This window comes from Schistocerca cancellata, chromosome 4 (assembly GCF_023864275.1).
Source record: "Schistocerca cancellata isolate TAMUIC-IGC-003103 chromosome 4, iqSchCanc2.1, whole genome shotgun sequence".
NCBI lineage: Eukaryota > Metazoa > Arthropoda > Insecta > Orthoptera > Acrididae > Schistocerca > Schistocerca cancellata.
Genome location: NC_064629.1, coordinates 51,687,500 through 51,704,492, shown reverse-complemented (window position 1 = coordinate 51,704,492; position 16,993 = coordinate 51,687,500). Strand labels below are relative to the sequence as shown.

General features: G+C 42.9%; 1 protein-coding gene across 3 annotated transcripts in view; it reads right to left on the bottom strand.

Moving 5' to 3' along the window:
* The window catches only part of LOC126184401 (uncharacterized), a 232,352-nt gene that overhangs the window by 90,597 nt on the left and 124,762 nt on the right, over window positions 1-16,993 (bottom strand). For 2 of the 3 annotated variants that reach the window (XM_049926782.1, XM_049926784.1), the window contains one exon: window positions 5,143-5,277. The exons of the other annotated variant lie outside the window; for it this stretch is intronic. In XM_049926782.1, the coding sequence (XP_049782739.1) occupies window positions 5,143-5,277 (135 nt within the window). The remainder of the gene's footprint in view (window positions 1-5,142; window positions 5,278-16,993) is intronic. 3 annotated transcript variants of the gene reach the window in all.

Here is a 16,993-nt window from a genome sequence, read left to right as displayed (position 1 = left end):
GTGTGTGTGTGTGTGTGTGTGTGTGTGTGTGTGTGTGTGTGTGTGTGTGGCGTTGTTGTTGTACATCAAACTATTTAATATAAACCAAAGAGGAAATTTGGTATTTCTCATACAAAAACTATCCCTAAAAGTCCCCGTAAATTCCAAGGAAAGAAAAGTCTTAAGTACAACTGGGAATCGAGCCAACAAGCTTCCGACTGGTAGTCCCAAAATCACAGCACCACGAAGCCACGGAGAATTAAATTAGTGATTTGAAACAAACTGGCATATTAAAATTGTGAGCCGAACTCGGAACCTTGAAATTTGCGGAAAATTATCTTCCAAGGGAACTAGTCCGGCATGGCGTAATGGAGTGTTCATATGAAGTATGGAAAGTATAAGTGATGGTACTGACAAAATTGTTAGCAAAGAGGACAGGTCGTGATTCCTGCCCGAACAGCCAGTCATTAAGAGCATCGCCCGCGAAAGGAAGGTTCACGGTTCGAGTCCCGACCCGGAATGCAGTTTTAAACTGCCAGCTCATTTGAAAGTCGTGCATACTCTACTGCAAAGCGAAGGATTCAGTCTGTAAATTAGTGATTCATTTGTCCGCGAAAATGGCTTCCTGTTTGCTGACAGGACCTTCACCTAACCGGTGAAACAGGTCGGCTAAACAACATACAAAAACATAGTACGAACTTCCAGCACGCTGGAATAATTTTATGCCAGCAACTTCTATTAACCAGTACGTCGAAAAACCAGCCACAGTTGCAAATTTCACTTTTTTATTCATTCGATGACAAGTTCGGGGCCGCGACCCATTTTTAATCATTGTAAAAGATGGTCAAAATGGTATTTCCGAAATTGTAAAACCATGTCAAAATGCGCAAACGGTTACAGCGCACACAGGCATAGTACACATTATCGTCAGCTACCAGTAGCGCACGCTGGCTCGTAACATGCACATTTATGAGGGTGTCCGAGCAGGAGCGCCACAAGCAGCTATAAAAGGCAGAGCGGTGCCGAGTGCGCCTTAGGCGGTCATCGACACGGCGGGCGCGGAGTCCCGTGTCGTAATTTCGGTAAGGAGAGCGGAATGGGGACGCGCCGGCGCTCCTGCGGGCGTGCTACCACGCCGCCGAGTCTTATTAGGCAAGCGCCACTACCTGCTACCAAAAGCAGATTAGCCTTGGCATTTCCTCAACGCACCCCCCGCCCAGGGGAAGTAGACAGCTAGGCGACCGCGCCGCTCCTAACATGGACATCGTCACATCAAATGCTCGTATTCTAGCCACCAACACACAACACCTCACTAACGCTGTGCAGTCTTCGTCCACAAGGCTAAAAGTATCTATTACAGATTTAGTCAGTACACATAACGCGGTGTGACTGGTATAAGGATATAATACACAGGGTGCCCCAGGAGGAACGGTCAGTATGCAGGGATAAGACACGAAAGATCAATCGCAGCAAAAAAATTCTAGTAAACTTGGGCTCGAAAACGCATATCTTAAGAACTATAAGCACTACAACTTCGATAGTATGAAACATCTCTTCTACTCACCAAGTGCTCATAGCTCTTAAGGTATGTATTTTAGAGTCCACATTTACTAGAGTTTCTCCCTACGAACGATCGTTCATCTCTGAATATTCACCATACCTCCTCGAACATCACGTACGGCAGCCATTATCTCATCTGTGGACTAAAAGTGTTTTTCCGGCCACGAATTTATGTAGTTGGAAATCATACGGGTGAAAAATCTGGTGAATAAGTGGACAGCCACCAGTTAATATTTAAGTTTCAACGTTTTTTTTTTTTTCACGGACAAAGCTTTAAAAATTGTAGGAATGTACTGCGGCGAAGAATTCTTTTTGCTATCTTTTGCAAAAATGGCTCTGAGCACCATGGGACTTAACTTCTGAGGCCATCAGTCCCCTATAACTTAGAACTACTTAAACCTAACTACCCTAAGGACATCACACACATCCATGCCCAAGGCAGGATTCGAACCTGCGACCGTAGCGGTCGCGCGGTTCCCGGCTGTAGCGCCTAGAACCGCTCGGCCACCCCGGCGGCTTTCTTTTGCAATCGATCTCTTTTCTCGCCAACTTTTTTTTTCCCTTTAAATTGGTCCGGGAGACTTGTGTACTATTCGCCTGTTATTGTTTTATGCTTTGTAAAGTAACGAATAATAGAATGCCTTTTTCACTCCAGACAAGAGATCATGATCTTTCTGACGAATAATAGCGACTTCGCCTTTTTCTGGCGCACAGCCATCGGTTTCGATTCACTGTTTCGATTACAGTTTAATTTCACGTGTAAAGTAACAAATATGGGCACAAAATCAGTTGATACTTTTTAAAACGGTACATTGGTTGGGTTGGGTTGTTTGGGGGAAGAGACCAAACAGCGAGGTCATCGGTCTCATCGGATTAGGGAAGGACGGGGAAGGAAGTCGTCCGTGCCCTTTCAAAGGAACCATCCCGGCATTTGCCAGAAGCGATTTAGGGAAATCACGGAAAACCTAAATCAGGATGGGCGGACGTGGGATTGAACCGTCGTCCTCCCGAATGCGAGTCCAGTGTGCTAACCACTGCGCCACCTCGCTCAAAACGGTACAAACATTGCTACGAAATAAGTTCTCGCATTTGCTTGTGGTCAGTATTCTACAAATGAGACACCCATCTTGTACAAAGTGTGATGATAATTAATTGTTCATGTCTATGGCTCCAGCTTTAATCGCAGACCGTAAGGTATCATTGTGCGTAAATTTTCTGACTTTCCAAATCTGTGAGTCCAGTTCTGGGACGTCCTTAATGTGGATCATCTTCAAGAGAAGCACGGTCTCGTTTGAACTCAGCCAACCATTTCTCGACTCGTGAAAATAAAAAAAAAAAAGCAAATTTCTCAGAAACCTTCACCAGCTTTGAATTAATTTCACTTGGCGATAAACAGGCCAAACCAAAACTTTTTGATGACACGGTATTTCTCTCTATACGCACACAAGAAACGCACGCAAGAATGTTTTAAAACGTCATATTAAAATATTTATATGATGAGAAAGTTGATGACTGACGTTCTTAACAACTAAAAAAGCTTCCAAACAGAAACAAAATGTGGACTTCCTCTCTCAGATTTTCTGTGGTGAGGTCTTCGCTTGTTTTGGTTGCGGGTGCGATGGCAGCGGAGGAGGTGCCTAAACGGTAACAATTCGTACTTTTAATGAATCTTAGGATTGTTCGCTATTACAGAACTATGTACTGGACCGCGACACGTACCCTTATCGAGTGAGCTACCGAGTCGTGCAGTAAGAAGCCCCAAGGAGGCAGTACTTCTCATTTCAAATTCACCAGAAGATGCGCATTACCTGCTGCGCTAGGAGAACTGGGAGAAATTATATGTCAGAAAAATGGCATAGCCACGGTGTAGGGATAGTTTCCAGAATGAATCTTTTATAAAGGTGTGAGGTCCTATTACGAAACTTTCTGAAAGATTGAAACTAAGTGCCAAACCGGTGAGAGTATTGCCCACGAAAAGAAAGGGTGTTGATTTGTCTGTCGATACCGGCAGTTTTGATTTTTCCAGAAGTTTCATAATTTGTTCGTGATTGTGCTCAGAAACTGTAAACTGGCAGCATTACCTAGACAATCCTGGGAAACTGAGCACATTTATGTAGACATTAATGGGGATTTGGTGGAAACGTATAGGTATCAAACTGAAAAGGGAAGCATGTATACCTAACGGGACACCGATTTTGCTATTTCTCGCACGAGCAGAGTACACATTAAGATGAAACAAATGCTGATCTAGTACAATACGCTTCTGAAAAATGGAAGTTCCCAATTTTACGAGCATGGTGAATATCATACGAGAACGTCAGCTGTCGAGTGATGCCTGCTCCATACTGCGAACGAGTCTAGTCACTTATTTGTAATTCTCCCCCAAACATTTCTATCGCTAAAACGAATCGTGTTTCAAAGTCAGGCTGATGGTCTTGTGATAAAGTACGTGCTTGGAAACCGAAAGATTGCGCCATCAAATCCCGGCTGGATCACGGATTTTATTCAGTTTGCCTTTAACCTCTCAATGATGTGAAAGATTCGCCAGGTAAGGACACTTGGTTCTGATTCCACGTTGAACTGTAGGTAGGTCCCCTTTCCCCGTTAAGATTACTGAAATAGTTTAGGGTTACGTAAGTCGCTGACGAGGCTTCCGACTGGAAGATCTGCACCAGGCTACAAGAAATTATTATGGATATTCGGGAACGAATAATAATAATAATAATAATAATAATAATAATAGTAGTATGATACATTCGAGGAGAAGTATAATAAGAAGTCGTGATGAAATGAACTTTTAATTTATCGATAAATACTTGTGCATTTTGTATTGAACTCATAGTGGACAACATCTACCGCGAATAATGTACGCTGTATTTGGATTTCTTCTGGAGCATCAACTAAAAGCAGCTTCGTCCACTATTCGAGGTTGCCTGCTTTCCTACCTGCTGTATTAAAGACTTCTTCACATTGATACGAGAAGTGATCGCGTTGTTAATGAACGGTTCGTAACAGTTCAGGACGCTCGTTTGTTACTGTAAGCAGCAACGATACTAAATACGAGCCGTTATCAGAACTTTCAGCGGCGACTGAAGAATCACAATACGAGCGATTGGCGGGAAATAAAAATAAAAAAAGTGAAGATACTCGAACGCAGAACCGGATGCACAGTCGCACCTTAGCCGGTTGCGTCAACACCACCTGAGGCCCCCGAACTGTATTCAGCAGGGTCGTATAATTCTGAACCACGGATTATCGGATGCATCGTACTAGAGCCGCATCTGCTACATCTTAGTGTAACTACAGTCGTGCGAAAGATGAGCTGCCCCTTTAAGTTTATTCAGCACGGATTCACCATCTACTAAAACGTACTTCCCCTCGTCTTGCTATGGCTTCTGTTATAACACCTAGATTTCATGCAGCACTGAAAATACTGCTCGTCTCTCCCAAAGCTAACGAAACGAGAGCCGGACGCTATTCGTTAGGGGTAGTTAAATACAGAAACGGGTTTCAGGTAGAGGGCTATAGCATATTATACGTACAGTTACAATGGGAAGCACTGCAGCAAAACCTTTTCTTGCTCAAAGAAAGCAGACATCTTACCCGACTCGTGGTGAAGCTGTCCCTGACTGCTTAGGCTGAAGATGACCCCGTTCGGGAGGCCTGAAGGCGACGCGTACACCATGCCCTGGGACGTCTGGTACATTACACCGGGATACGGGGGCGACACCATGCTCGCTGGAACATTTTCACGACCGCCATAATCCCACAAAAAAAGATAACTGACAAAACAATAAACCAAAATAAAATTCAGTCAAAATCCAGCCTCACTGCAGCAATTCGGCCCGCGCATAAAAAAAGAATTAGAACCTACGCGAAAACACTCAGCACAAAAAACACACGCCGCGCAGCGATCTTACCGTAAACAAAACAGGGAGTTAATATCTGCCTTGTTTTAATTATTGCCCAGGACACAGATAACACCGAAAACATACAACATCCGAAAAAATGCCATTGTACCCAACAGAAATATAATTTAAAGAATCTTTAGCCTATTAAAAAACTGGCCAGCAACGGTTCATAACAATAGGAGCTAAAGCTACAACAAAAATCAAAGAGTCGGTAGTGGCGATCACGTGGAGTCGTAATCCTCGCAAGGGGAACCATTGTAGAACAGCACGCTATGAAATACTCGTCTGAAAACTTAACAACCAAGTCTTGTGATGCGGCAAAGTAAGGCAGGAACTTTTGAGACAGCTCTCGAGTCAAAGGTACATTCTTACTTAGTGAATGAGACATTGTGGTCAGACATAAGGTAAATTATGACCCTCTAGGGCGTCAATTAAAAGGCAAAGCCCACTGAAATTCCTGGAGATCAGAATGATCCAATGCGTTGTTACGCATTGCGTCTCGGCGCTATACCACAACAATTGCAATACTAAATACAGTTCCCAAGTGGAGTGTGATAAAAAGTACGCCCTACAAAACTTCCTAGCACATTAACACTGTGCTGCGCACCGGGACTCGAACCCGGAATTTTGCTTTCCGTATACAACGCCCTTATCGACTGAGATATACAGGCACGACTAACGAGTCAACCTCACAGTCACGGGTAACCCACTTCTTCGCGACATCCTTTCCTCTACGAGGATAAATAACAAGTATGAGAAAGGAATTTGTAGAAATGGAGGTGAGACGAGGAGTTGTGAGTCGTGCCCGAATAGCTTTCGGATTCGGGTCTCGTCCGGCGCAAAGTTTTATCTGCCAGGTAGTTTCAAACCACCGCACACTACGCTGCTGAGTGAAAGATTCATTCTGGACAATGTTCTATAACCTTCATCACCTCTGAATAAATAACTATCCACTCCTATATAATTTGTTTACGACAGTTCAACAGAACACACAGATTTATCTACCCCCTCACCGTTTCTTGAGTGGTCAGCTTGGGACGGGGAGGTGCGCACGTACGTCAGCCGTGGTTGTAACTGTGCAAACTTTCTCTTACCTCCCTTGACCACATTGGTTGGCTACCGCGTTATTTCGTTGTTATGAAGCATACTTATTTGGCAGTCTAACTGTGTTCGGTGTGTCACAGTCACTAGCGTCGCCATCAACTGTGCTAATACTTATAACTGGTCACGCTGGAAAGAACTGAAAGGTGTAAATGATAGCTGTTTATAACGTACCACAACGCCGCTAAGGACGCTGAGACAAAGAATTTGATACGGGACACTTGCCGTTAATCGAGCCGGCAAACAACTTCACACTGGCCTACAAAAGCTACCTAACCTAAGCTTCAGCGCATGCGCGTCGAGTGAGATGTTTAATATTGTATCGTCCTTTAATGCCGCCAGCTTTGTCGGTCTTACCCGTTTGAAGCTCATTTCTTTTTCTCGCCACAATCGTTTTTGAATATTAAACAAAACTTGTTCTCCCACTTACTAATTATAAAATTGATGTTTGTGTACATTTTATATCAACGTTTTCTGAAATTTGAGAGCGTAAAATTAATAAATCATTTTGTCTCTCCGGCCTAACTACGAGTTGCTTGTACGGGTGCACTTTAGATCGAAATGTAAACGTAATGATTTTGTGCAGTAATTTGATCGAGTAAGCTTGTGGAGTAAGAGGGCAAGAGGATATTGCAAATCTCGCTTGGCGCGTATGCGCTGTAGCTTAGGTGGGTTTTGTACGCCAATTTGAGGTTGTCAGTCAGCTTGATGGACCACAAGTGTCCTTCATCAAATTCTTTGTCTCGATTTCCCCTACATCACTGTGGTATATTGTAAACAGTTATCGTTCACACTCTCCATGCTATTTGTCTGTGCCGGTGAATACGGAAAACCCAGATCAAGGTGGCTGAACGGTAATTCACAAAGCGGTTTTCAACTATAACGAGACCAAACATTTTCCCGTAGCATCAAACTCGGCTACGTATGAATAGTCTGGGAGAATTCTCCTACAGAAATGAAGGTGAACTACCCATCGAAGTCGTCAAGGGTATTACAGAGGGAGCACGAGCTCAGTGACACACGAACTTTCTTTGGTAACCATTCTGACATTCGACTTTGAAAAACAACGAAACCATGTAACACTTTGGTCAGACTAAGATTCTAGCCTCCATCCTCAGAAGCACGAGTTCAATACCTTTCAATCAACGCGAAACAACAAGGGCGAACAATGTGGCTACGCCACCCTCATTAAGTGCTCTTGCAATCCGCAAATGCCTCGTGAAACTAATTTAACACGCTCCACACAGTACAGAGGTTATCATGAATGACGAAAATTTGAGGATCAATCTCTGAGGCAACTGATAGCGGCTGATACAATTATTCTGAAAGTAACGTCGTATTCGGTTGTCGGCTGGAAGACCCCTAAACGTACGTTCGCCGCCTGATCGAAAAGATAATCCGTCTTTCGTTGATGTTGGCACCTTTTCTACGTGAAATGTGGGTGCTGTGTCGTGAGAGTACTAAACATTTTGTCTAGTGTATGTACACTGAAAACTACACTCCAAATTTCTCAATACTTCAGGGTGAACGAGACTGTACACCGAGGAGACGAAAGTCACGAGTTAGCGATATGAACATACCGGTACTATCGCATGCACTAGGTATAAAAGGACAGTGCATTGACGAAGCCGTCATTTGTACTCAGGTGATTCCTGTGGAAATGTTTCAGACGTGATTATGGCAGCACGATGGGAATTAGCAGACTTTGAATGCAGAGTGGTAGTTGGCGCTAGATGCACGATTCATTCCATTTCGGAAATCGTTAGAGAATTCAGTATTCAGAGACCCACAGTGTCAAGAGTGTGCCGAGAATGGCACATTTCAGGCATTACCTTTCGCCACCGACGAGGCAGTGGCAGACAGGCTTCACTGAACGACCTAGAGTAGCGGCGTCTGCGTGATTTGCCGGTGCTAAGACACAAGCAACACAGTGTGAAACAGCTACAAAAATCAGTTTCGGACGTACGACGAATGTACCCTTTAGAACATTGCACCGAAGTTTGGCATTAATGGGCTATGGTGGAATATCACCGACACGAATGATTTTGCTGACACCACGACATCGCCTGAGGCGCCTCTCCTGGGCTCGTGACCATATCTTAGACGAGTGGAAAACCTTGGACTGGTCAGATGAGTCCCGATTTCGGCTGACGGTAGCGTTCGAGTGTGGAGCAGACCCCACAAAGATATAGATCCAAGTTGTCAAGGTCCTCTGGTCCACCTGAATCGATCACTAACTGGAAATGGCTACGTTCGGCTACCTGGAGGCCATCTGCACCCATTCGTGTACTTCATGTTCGCAAACAACGATGTAATTTTTATGGATGACTATGCGCCCAGTCATCAGGCTACAATTGTTCGCAATTGGTATGAAGAACATTCTGGACAGTTTGAGGGAATGACATGGCCACCCAGATCGCCCACCACATGTTGTTGTTGTGGTCTTCAGTCCTGAGACTGGTTTGATGCAGCTCTCCATGCTACTCTATCCTGTGCAAGCTTCTTCATCTCCCAGTATCTACTGAAACCTACATCCTTCTGAATCTGCTTAGTGTATTCACCTCTTGGTCTCCCTCTACGATTTTTACCCTCCACACTGCCCTCCAATGCTAAATTTGTTATCCCTTGATGCCTCAAAACATGTCCTACCAACCGATCCCTTCTTCTAGTTAAGTTGTGCCACAAACTTCTCTTCTCCCCAATCCTATTCAATACCTCCTCATTAGTTACGTGATCTACCCACCTTATCTTTAGCATTCTTCTGTAGCACCACATTTCGAAAGCTTCTATTCTCTTCTTGTCCAAACTAGTTATCGTCCATGTTTCACTTCCATACATGGCTACACTCCATACAAATACTTTCAGAAACGACTTCCTGACACTTAAATCTATACTCGATGTTAACAAATTCCTCTTCTTGAGAAACGCTTTCCTTGCCATTGCCAGTCTACATTTTATATCCTCTCTACTTCGACCATCATCGGTTATTTTACTCCCTAAATAGCAAAACTCCTTTACTACTTTAAGTGTCTCATTTCCTAATCTAATTCCCTCAGCATCACCCGACTTAATTCGACTACATTCCATTATCCTCGTTTTGCTTTTGTTGATGTTCATCTTATATCCTCCTTTCAAGACACTGTCCATTCCGTTCAACTGCTCTTCCAAGTCCTTTGCTGTCTCTGACAATTACAATGTCATCGGCGAACCTCAAAGTTTTTACTTCTTCTCCATGAATTTTAATACCTACTCCGAATTTTTCTTTTGTTTCCTTTACTGCTTGCTCAATATACAGATTGAATAACATCGGGGAGAGGCTACAACCCTGTCTTACTCCTTTCCCAACCACTGCTTCCCTTTCAAGCCCCTCGACTCTTATAACTGCCATCTGGTTTCTGTACAAACTGTAAATAGCCTTTCGCTCCCTGTATTTTACCCCAGCCACCTTCAGAATTTGCCATCAAATAGTTATGGAACATAACCGAGAGGTCAGTTCGTGCACCAAATCCTGCTACAGCAACGCTTTCGCAATTACGGACGGCTATAGAGACAGCACGGCTCAATGTTTCTGCAGGGAACTTGCAAAGACATATTGAGTCCATGCCACGTCGAGTTGCTGCACTACGCCGGCAACACGATATTGGGAGATATGCGGAAAGAGCAGCCGAAAAGTAGAAGCTCATAAAAAAATTCTGGTTGTAGACCGACCACCTGGCATCGGATTTTTGTAATTTTTTGTATTTATGGTTCGTGAAGATCAGAACTTAAATATCAGTCAGCCAAAGCAGTTCGATGCAAGTCTCGAAAACTAGAGAAAGTTGGCTTTGAAGATTTACGAGGAACTTTAATTTACTGAAGTTAAGGCTACTATCACGACAGGCCGCGTAGGTCCCTCGGTAGTGTCGAACAATGGTCTTTTTTGTTTTACTTTTTGTTCAATTCGAATATCTACATCATTTACATATAAAATTAATCCAATATATTCCAATTAACGCAAATTTAATAATTTTTAAGAATATACACACAACCTTGTTTCTAATTCCACACTGCACACACAGAAAATATAAACTCTTAAATTTAGATATTTTCTAAAAGAATGTTAATAAAGATTGTTTAAATTAAAAAACGTTACACACTTATTAACAATATTTTATACAATATCGATCTTCAAGAATCAATATTTGCAATGAAAAGTGTAATTTGCATGTGATACGTAATTAGAGATAAGAAGAAAATTTTTTTCATAAAAAATGATGTAGGCATTCTAAATGAACGAAAAAATAAAACGAATAGAGACCATAATGAGATTCGAACCAGCGAGCCGTTCATTCGCCAATCATCATTCTCCAACGCTATCCAGTAAGCCACGCGGACCGTCGTAAAAATCGCCTTAATTTATTGAATTTAAGTTCCACGGAAAACTTTAACGTTGATTTTCTGGAGCCTCGCATCAAACTGTTTTTGCTGACGTACACTTGCGATCAATAGTATCCGGACACCCCCAAAGCCGGCCGGTGTGGCCGAGCGGTTCTAGGCGCTTCAGTCTGGAACCGCACGACCGCTACGGTCGCAGGTTAGAATCCTGCCTCGGGCATGGATGTGTGTGATGTCCTTAGGTTAGTTAGGTTTAAGTATTTCTAAGTAGCAGCATCGCGGTTACCGACTTAAGCGCCTAGAACCGCTCGGCAACAGTGGCCGGCTTTCCACACTCCTAAACATCCCTAGGTCCACTGTTTCCAATGTGACAGTGAAGTGGAAATGTGAAGGGACACGTAAAGCACAAAAGCGAACAGGCCGACCTCCTCTGTTAACTGACAGAGACCGCCGACAATTGAAGAGGGTCGTAATGTGTAATAGGCAGACATCTAGTGTAACGAGTCTAAACATTGGACGATTTAACAGTGGTAAGACGTTGTGTGGAGTGACGAATCACGGTGCACAATGTGGCGATCCGATGGCAGCGTGTGGGTATGGTGAATGCTTCGTGAACGTCATCTGCCAGCGTGTGTAGTGCCATCAGTAAAATTCTGAGGCTGTGGTGTTACGATGTGGTCGTGTTTTTCATGGAGGGGGCTTGCGCCCCTTGTTGTTTTGCTTGGCACTATCACAGCACAGGCCCACATTGATGTTTTAAGCACCTTCTTGCTTCCCACTGTTGAAGAGCAATTAGGGGATGGCAATTTCATCTTTCAACATGATTGAGCACCTGTTCATAATGCACGGCCTGTGGCGGAGTGGTTGTACGACAATAACATTCCTGTAAAGGATTGACCTGCACAGACTCCTGACCTGAATCCTATAGAACACCTTTGGGATGTTAGGGAACGACGACTTCGTGCCAGGCCTCACCGATCGACATCGATACCTCTCCTTAGTGCAGCACACCGTGAAGAATGGCCGCGCGGGATTAGTCGAGCGGTCTAGGGCGCTGCAGTCATGGACTGTGCGGCTGGTCCCGGCGGAGGTTCGAATCCTCCCTCGGGCGTGTGTGTGTGTGTGTGTGTGTGTGTGTGTGTGTGTGTGTGTGTGTGTGTCCTTAGGATAATTTAGGTTAAGTAGTGTGTAAGCTTAGGGACTGATGACCTTAGCAGTTAAGTCCCATAAGATTTCACACACATTTGAACATTTTTTGAAGAATGGGCTACCATTCACTAAGAAACCTTGCAGCTGTTGTTGATAATTCTTCCGGGTTACATGGCCGTGGTCCATGGAATACTTCTATTCCTAACATTTCGTCCAATACTACGTTGGACATCCTCAGAGGTATGGCTGGTCCTGTTGAGTCCTGCCGACTGACTCCGTCATACCTCTGAGGATGTCCAACGTAGTATTGGACGAAACGTTAGGAATAGAAGTATTCCATGGACCACGGCCATATAACCCGGAAGAATTGTCAACAACAGTACCATCCGGTCGTGAAAGCCTTCATTGTATGAAAACCTTGCAGCACCTGATTGAACGTATGCCTGCGAGAGTTGAAGCTGTCATCGAGGCTAAGGGTGGGCCAAAACCATATTGAATTCCAGCATTACCGATGGAGGGCGCTACGAACTTTCAAGTCATTTTTAGCCAGGTGTCCGGATACTTTTGATCACATAATGTGTTTGAGCTCTGAACTTCAGGTACCATAAATATACAAATGTACAAAATTCCGATTGCTGGGTGATCTCCATGTCAGTCCGACAGCAGCGCCCCTAAGAATTCTTTAAGAGAAAGTTCTTAACGCCAGTTGCTGCAATCTGTACATATCTCTTGTCCTAGCACGTTAGAGAGCCTAGAGAAATATTCAGAAACGAACAAATCAACGCAATTTTCTCCTGTCCGTAGTAAAATCGACCACCTGTACTCAAAACTCTGTTTCCAGTCACAGCCGAAGTTTGGAAGTGCACTACAATTAGTTTTCCTGCCCTTTCTATTCCTATCTGAAAGTTTGAACGATATGAGGAGGGAGCAAAATATTTTATCAAACACTAATAATCCTCGAAATGATTCCAATTGCAGTAAGCTGTCGTCTTTGCAAGTACTGGGGGTTAGAGTCACAGCGCAAAATGCTCATGCATCAAGTAAACATACAACCATGGCAAGTACTAACAACGCAAACTTAGTTACAGAACGACGTTTTATTTCTTCTTCTGTCACTGAATGTTAACACGCTTACTTTCCCGCGTTTAAGATAATGACACATCCTTTCTACCTACCACGATACGCAGCCCGAAATTTGTTAAAAATTTCTATCTATGATTTTTCTGGGTAAGGAACATCACTGCCCCATTATAATCGTTATCAGATGGTTCGTTCACATAAACAGTGAATAAAGAATTCTCATTTGTTCCTTTGCGATACCACAAGAAATTGATGTGATGGTACATAAGAGGAACTTTTGCGGTAAATCGTATGTAAAATTAAAATACTGAGAGGACAATAGCTCGAAGGCTCCGCGAATAGAAGTTAATGCACTATACATTCAGTATTTTCTTTGTGCGATAGACTGAAAAGTAACCAGTAACAATATCTCTACGACCGAAGTAAAAATAAATGTATCTACATCTACGTACATACCCCGCTGGCCACCGTATGGTACATGGCGGAGGGTACCTTGTAGAACAATCAGTCGTTTCCTTTATTTTTTCACTCGGAATGGAGCAAGGGAAAAACGATTATCTGTGGCGTGAGGCATTTAAAACTGGTTTTGAAATATCTTGAAAAACTACAAATCGGATTTTAAAAATGGACATCCAATGACCCCCAAGCTCTACCTCCTGCCTCACCCCCAGGGGGGCGAGTGGGGGTCAATTTTGAAATCTTACATAGGAACCCCCATTTTTTTTTACTCCAGATTCGGATTCTCAGAGAAAAAATAAGTAACTTCTCAATTTAACATTTTTCATTCGGTGATAGATGGCGCTGTAATCGACAAAAATCAAAATGGGTTTAAGACAGTTGGCAATATTAATCTTTCAAGAAATACACACTAGATTAGGATCAAAGGGCGTCAGAAAGGTAGTTATTCTAACATCTTTAACGAAAAAAAAAAAAAACCACTTGATTCTCCACAACATAATACATTACTTTGTCCACGCTATTGGAGTAATTTCTTTCACAGCTGTCGCTATAATGGAAAGAAGTTAAAACATTTGATTGGTTTGTTTATCAATGAATTACATATTACTTTTAGTGTTACCCAGGAAAAACGACGTGGACGCAATAGATTTCGTTCCCTACGGGGTGCTTCAATGTGTTCTACAGAATCAAGATTTTCTGCTATAAAAACAGATTTCACATTAAAGCTTTTAGAACAACTGCCTTTTAATCAGCTGGGATCTTAATCTTATGTGTATTTCTTGAGATATCATTTTACAATCGTTTTTAACCCATTTAGATTCTTGTTGATTACAGCGCCAACTATCACGCAACGAAAAAAAGTTAAACACGACAGTTATGTATTTTTCCGCGGAGGATCCGAATTCGCAATAAAGAAAATGGGGACGGGGGATTTTAGAGTTGACCCGCCTCCTGCCCCTGGGGGGGGGGGGGGGGGGGGGGATGCCGGGAGTTCAGGTTTGGTGTCATTGGATGTAACCCTTCAAGACTAAAAACTTTTATTACATCCTTTTTTAATTCGATTTGTAGTTTTCCAGGTAATTTCAAGAACAAATTTAAATGACTCACTCTGTATATGGCTCCATACGAGCCCTAATTTATCTTGTCTTCGTAGTCCTTCCGCGACATGTACGTTGTCGGCGGCAGAATCGTTCTGCAGTCAGCTCCAAATGCCTGTTGCAATTTTCTGAACAGTGGATCGCATATGATACCTGCCTATTTACTGCATTAGTTAAGAGAATATTAGATGCAAAACAAAAGAATATGTTGATATAATTTATAGATGAAACCCAACGTAAAAAAATTCACAGTCACACACATCTTGACGCAGATTGATGAAGATCGTCGTAAAGTTACACGACGAGTCAAGTCGAAACTATTACAAACTACAGCACACAGAAAACAAAATAACAAATTATACTTCCAACCATGAAACTCTACCACTGTCCTTTCCAGCATAGCGCTTACCGAGGTTCCGAAAGTACCTATGCTTCTATCGGTCAATACATTCAGAAGCCGGCAATAATCGTAGCAGTCATCTACCCCAAGTAACAATATTTATCCTATGATCTACTTTAATCAAATTCACATGTAAACACATTTACTGCATCTCATCATCACACTTTAAAGATTCAGAGACGTATGGAAAAACAAATTTTGCTTTTAAACAAAAAGCCGATTTCCTGTAATCGAGTTCAGATAGCTTCATTCTACAAGTGACGCGATGTGCATCACATGGTTGAAATTTCGAAAAGAGTCAAATTCAAAAATGGCTCTGAGCTCTATGGGACATCTGAGGTCATCAGTCCCCTAGACTTAGAACTAGTTAAACCTAACTAAACTAAGGATATCACACACATCCATGCCCGAGGCTGGGTTCGAACCTGCGACCGTAGCAGCAGCGCGGTTCCGGACTGAAGCGCCTAGAACCGCACGGCCACAACGGCCGGCTCGAAAAGAGTCAAGCAACGTATTATTACTTTCCACTTATATCTTGCGAGTGACCCCGACTGTAACATCAGAGAAACCGTAGTTGATTATGTAGGTTTGCAGAAAGTCGTTCATCCCGCACCATCCGCGAGTGGAACAAGGAAGGCATGAAAGTTATTGGTATATAGAAAGCATCCTCAGCCTCGCGCCGTAAGATGGCTTACGGATAACGTATGTAAAGACGTGTTGTTATTTTTGTATAAATTATGCTCGAAGCTGTGTATACCAGTGACAACGGCCTGCTTATCAACCAAGAAAGAAGAAAGGGAGAGCGATAATGTCCCAGTAATTTCAGACTAGGCGGAGCATAACTGGCTGCTGCAGAAAGCTCAGCACGTGTTAACTGATTTGAAAGACAAATCATCTAGCACGAAGAAGATACAGCCTAACCCTACCAACACAAATACCATAAAACATTTGCACCTTCATCGTCGCCAAGCTGTAACCTTAGTGATTTCATCATCCCTCCTTCAGGTTCGGTTCACCTCACACGCATCTGCTAAGACTGTTGTCAGTAAGATATTTATCTCCGGGAAGATTATTATTTTGCACTCAAGAAATAGAACTCGTCTCCCAAGACACGTAGATTTATGTGAATGAAGAGTAGTAAAGTATCTATCATTCCGATGATTTTGACGTGCGCAGTTTAACAACCCACAACGATTAAAAAACAATATAGCTCGACGGGAAGGAGCAAATGGAAGGCAACAGAAAGCAGGAAACGGACAACAGAAACGTAGCACATCATGCAAAAGCTGAGGGATAGTGAAGCGAATTCTTGGATTTGTCGATTGCTGTGATAGTGACAGTAACAAGAAGAAAGTGTATCCACCTGGTACTTGTCTTTCGACACCCCGCCTCTAATTCGTGGAAGCAGTTAATGCAGTCAAATCAGAAGACAGCATTGTCTAGCTGTTTTGTGGTCCTTAGATGCTCTTTTGAACTTCTAATGAAACTGCGCCGGGATTAACTACGTTGATCAACGGAAATGTAAAGGTAGGGGAGATTTAATAAATTAAGAGCAAACTGACAAATGAAATACACTAATACAAGAAAAATGAAGCACCACAGATAAATTATACCAATGGAACGGAAATCGGTAGAAGTAAAGGACACGTACAGACAAACAAATGATTCCAATTTCAGAAAAACTGGATGATTTATTGAAGAGAAAGAGTTTCACATATTGAGTTGATACAGTAGCTGGATGTCCTGAGTGATATCGTGCCAAATTCTGTCTAATTGGCAAGTTAGATCGTCAACATCCCGAGATGGTTGAAGGGCCGTGCGTATCTCAGAATGTTCTCAATTGGACAGAGATCCGGCGACCTTGCTGGCCAAGCACGAAAACA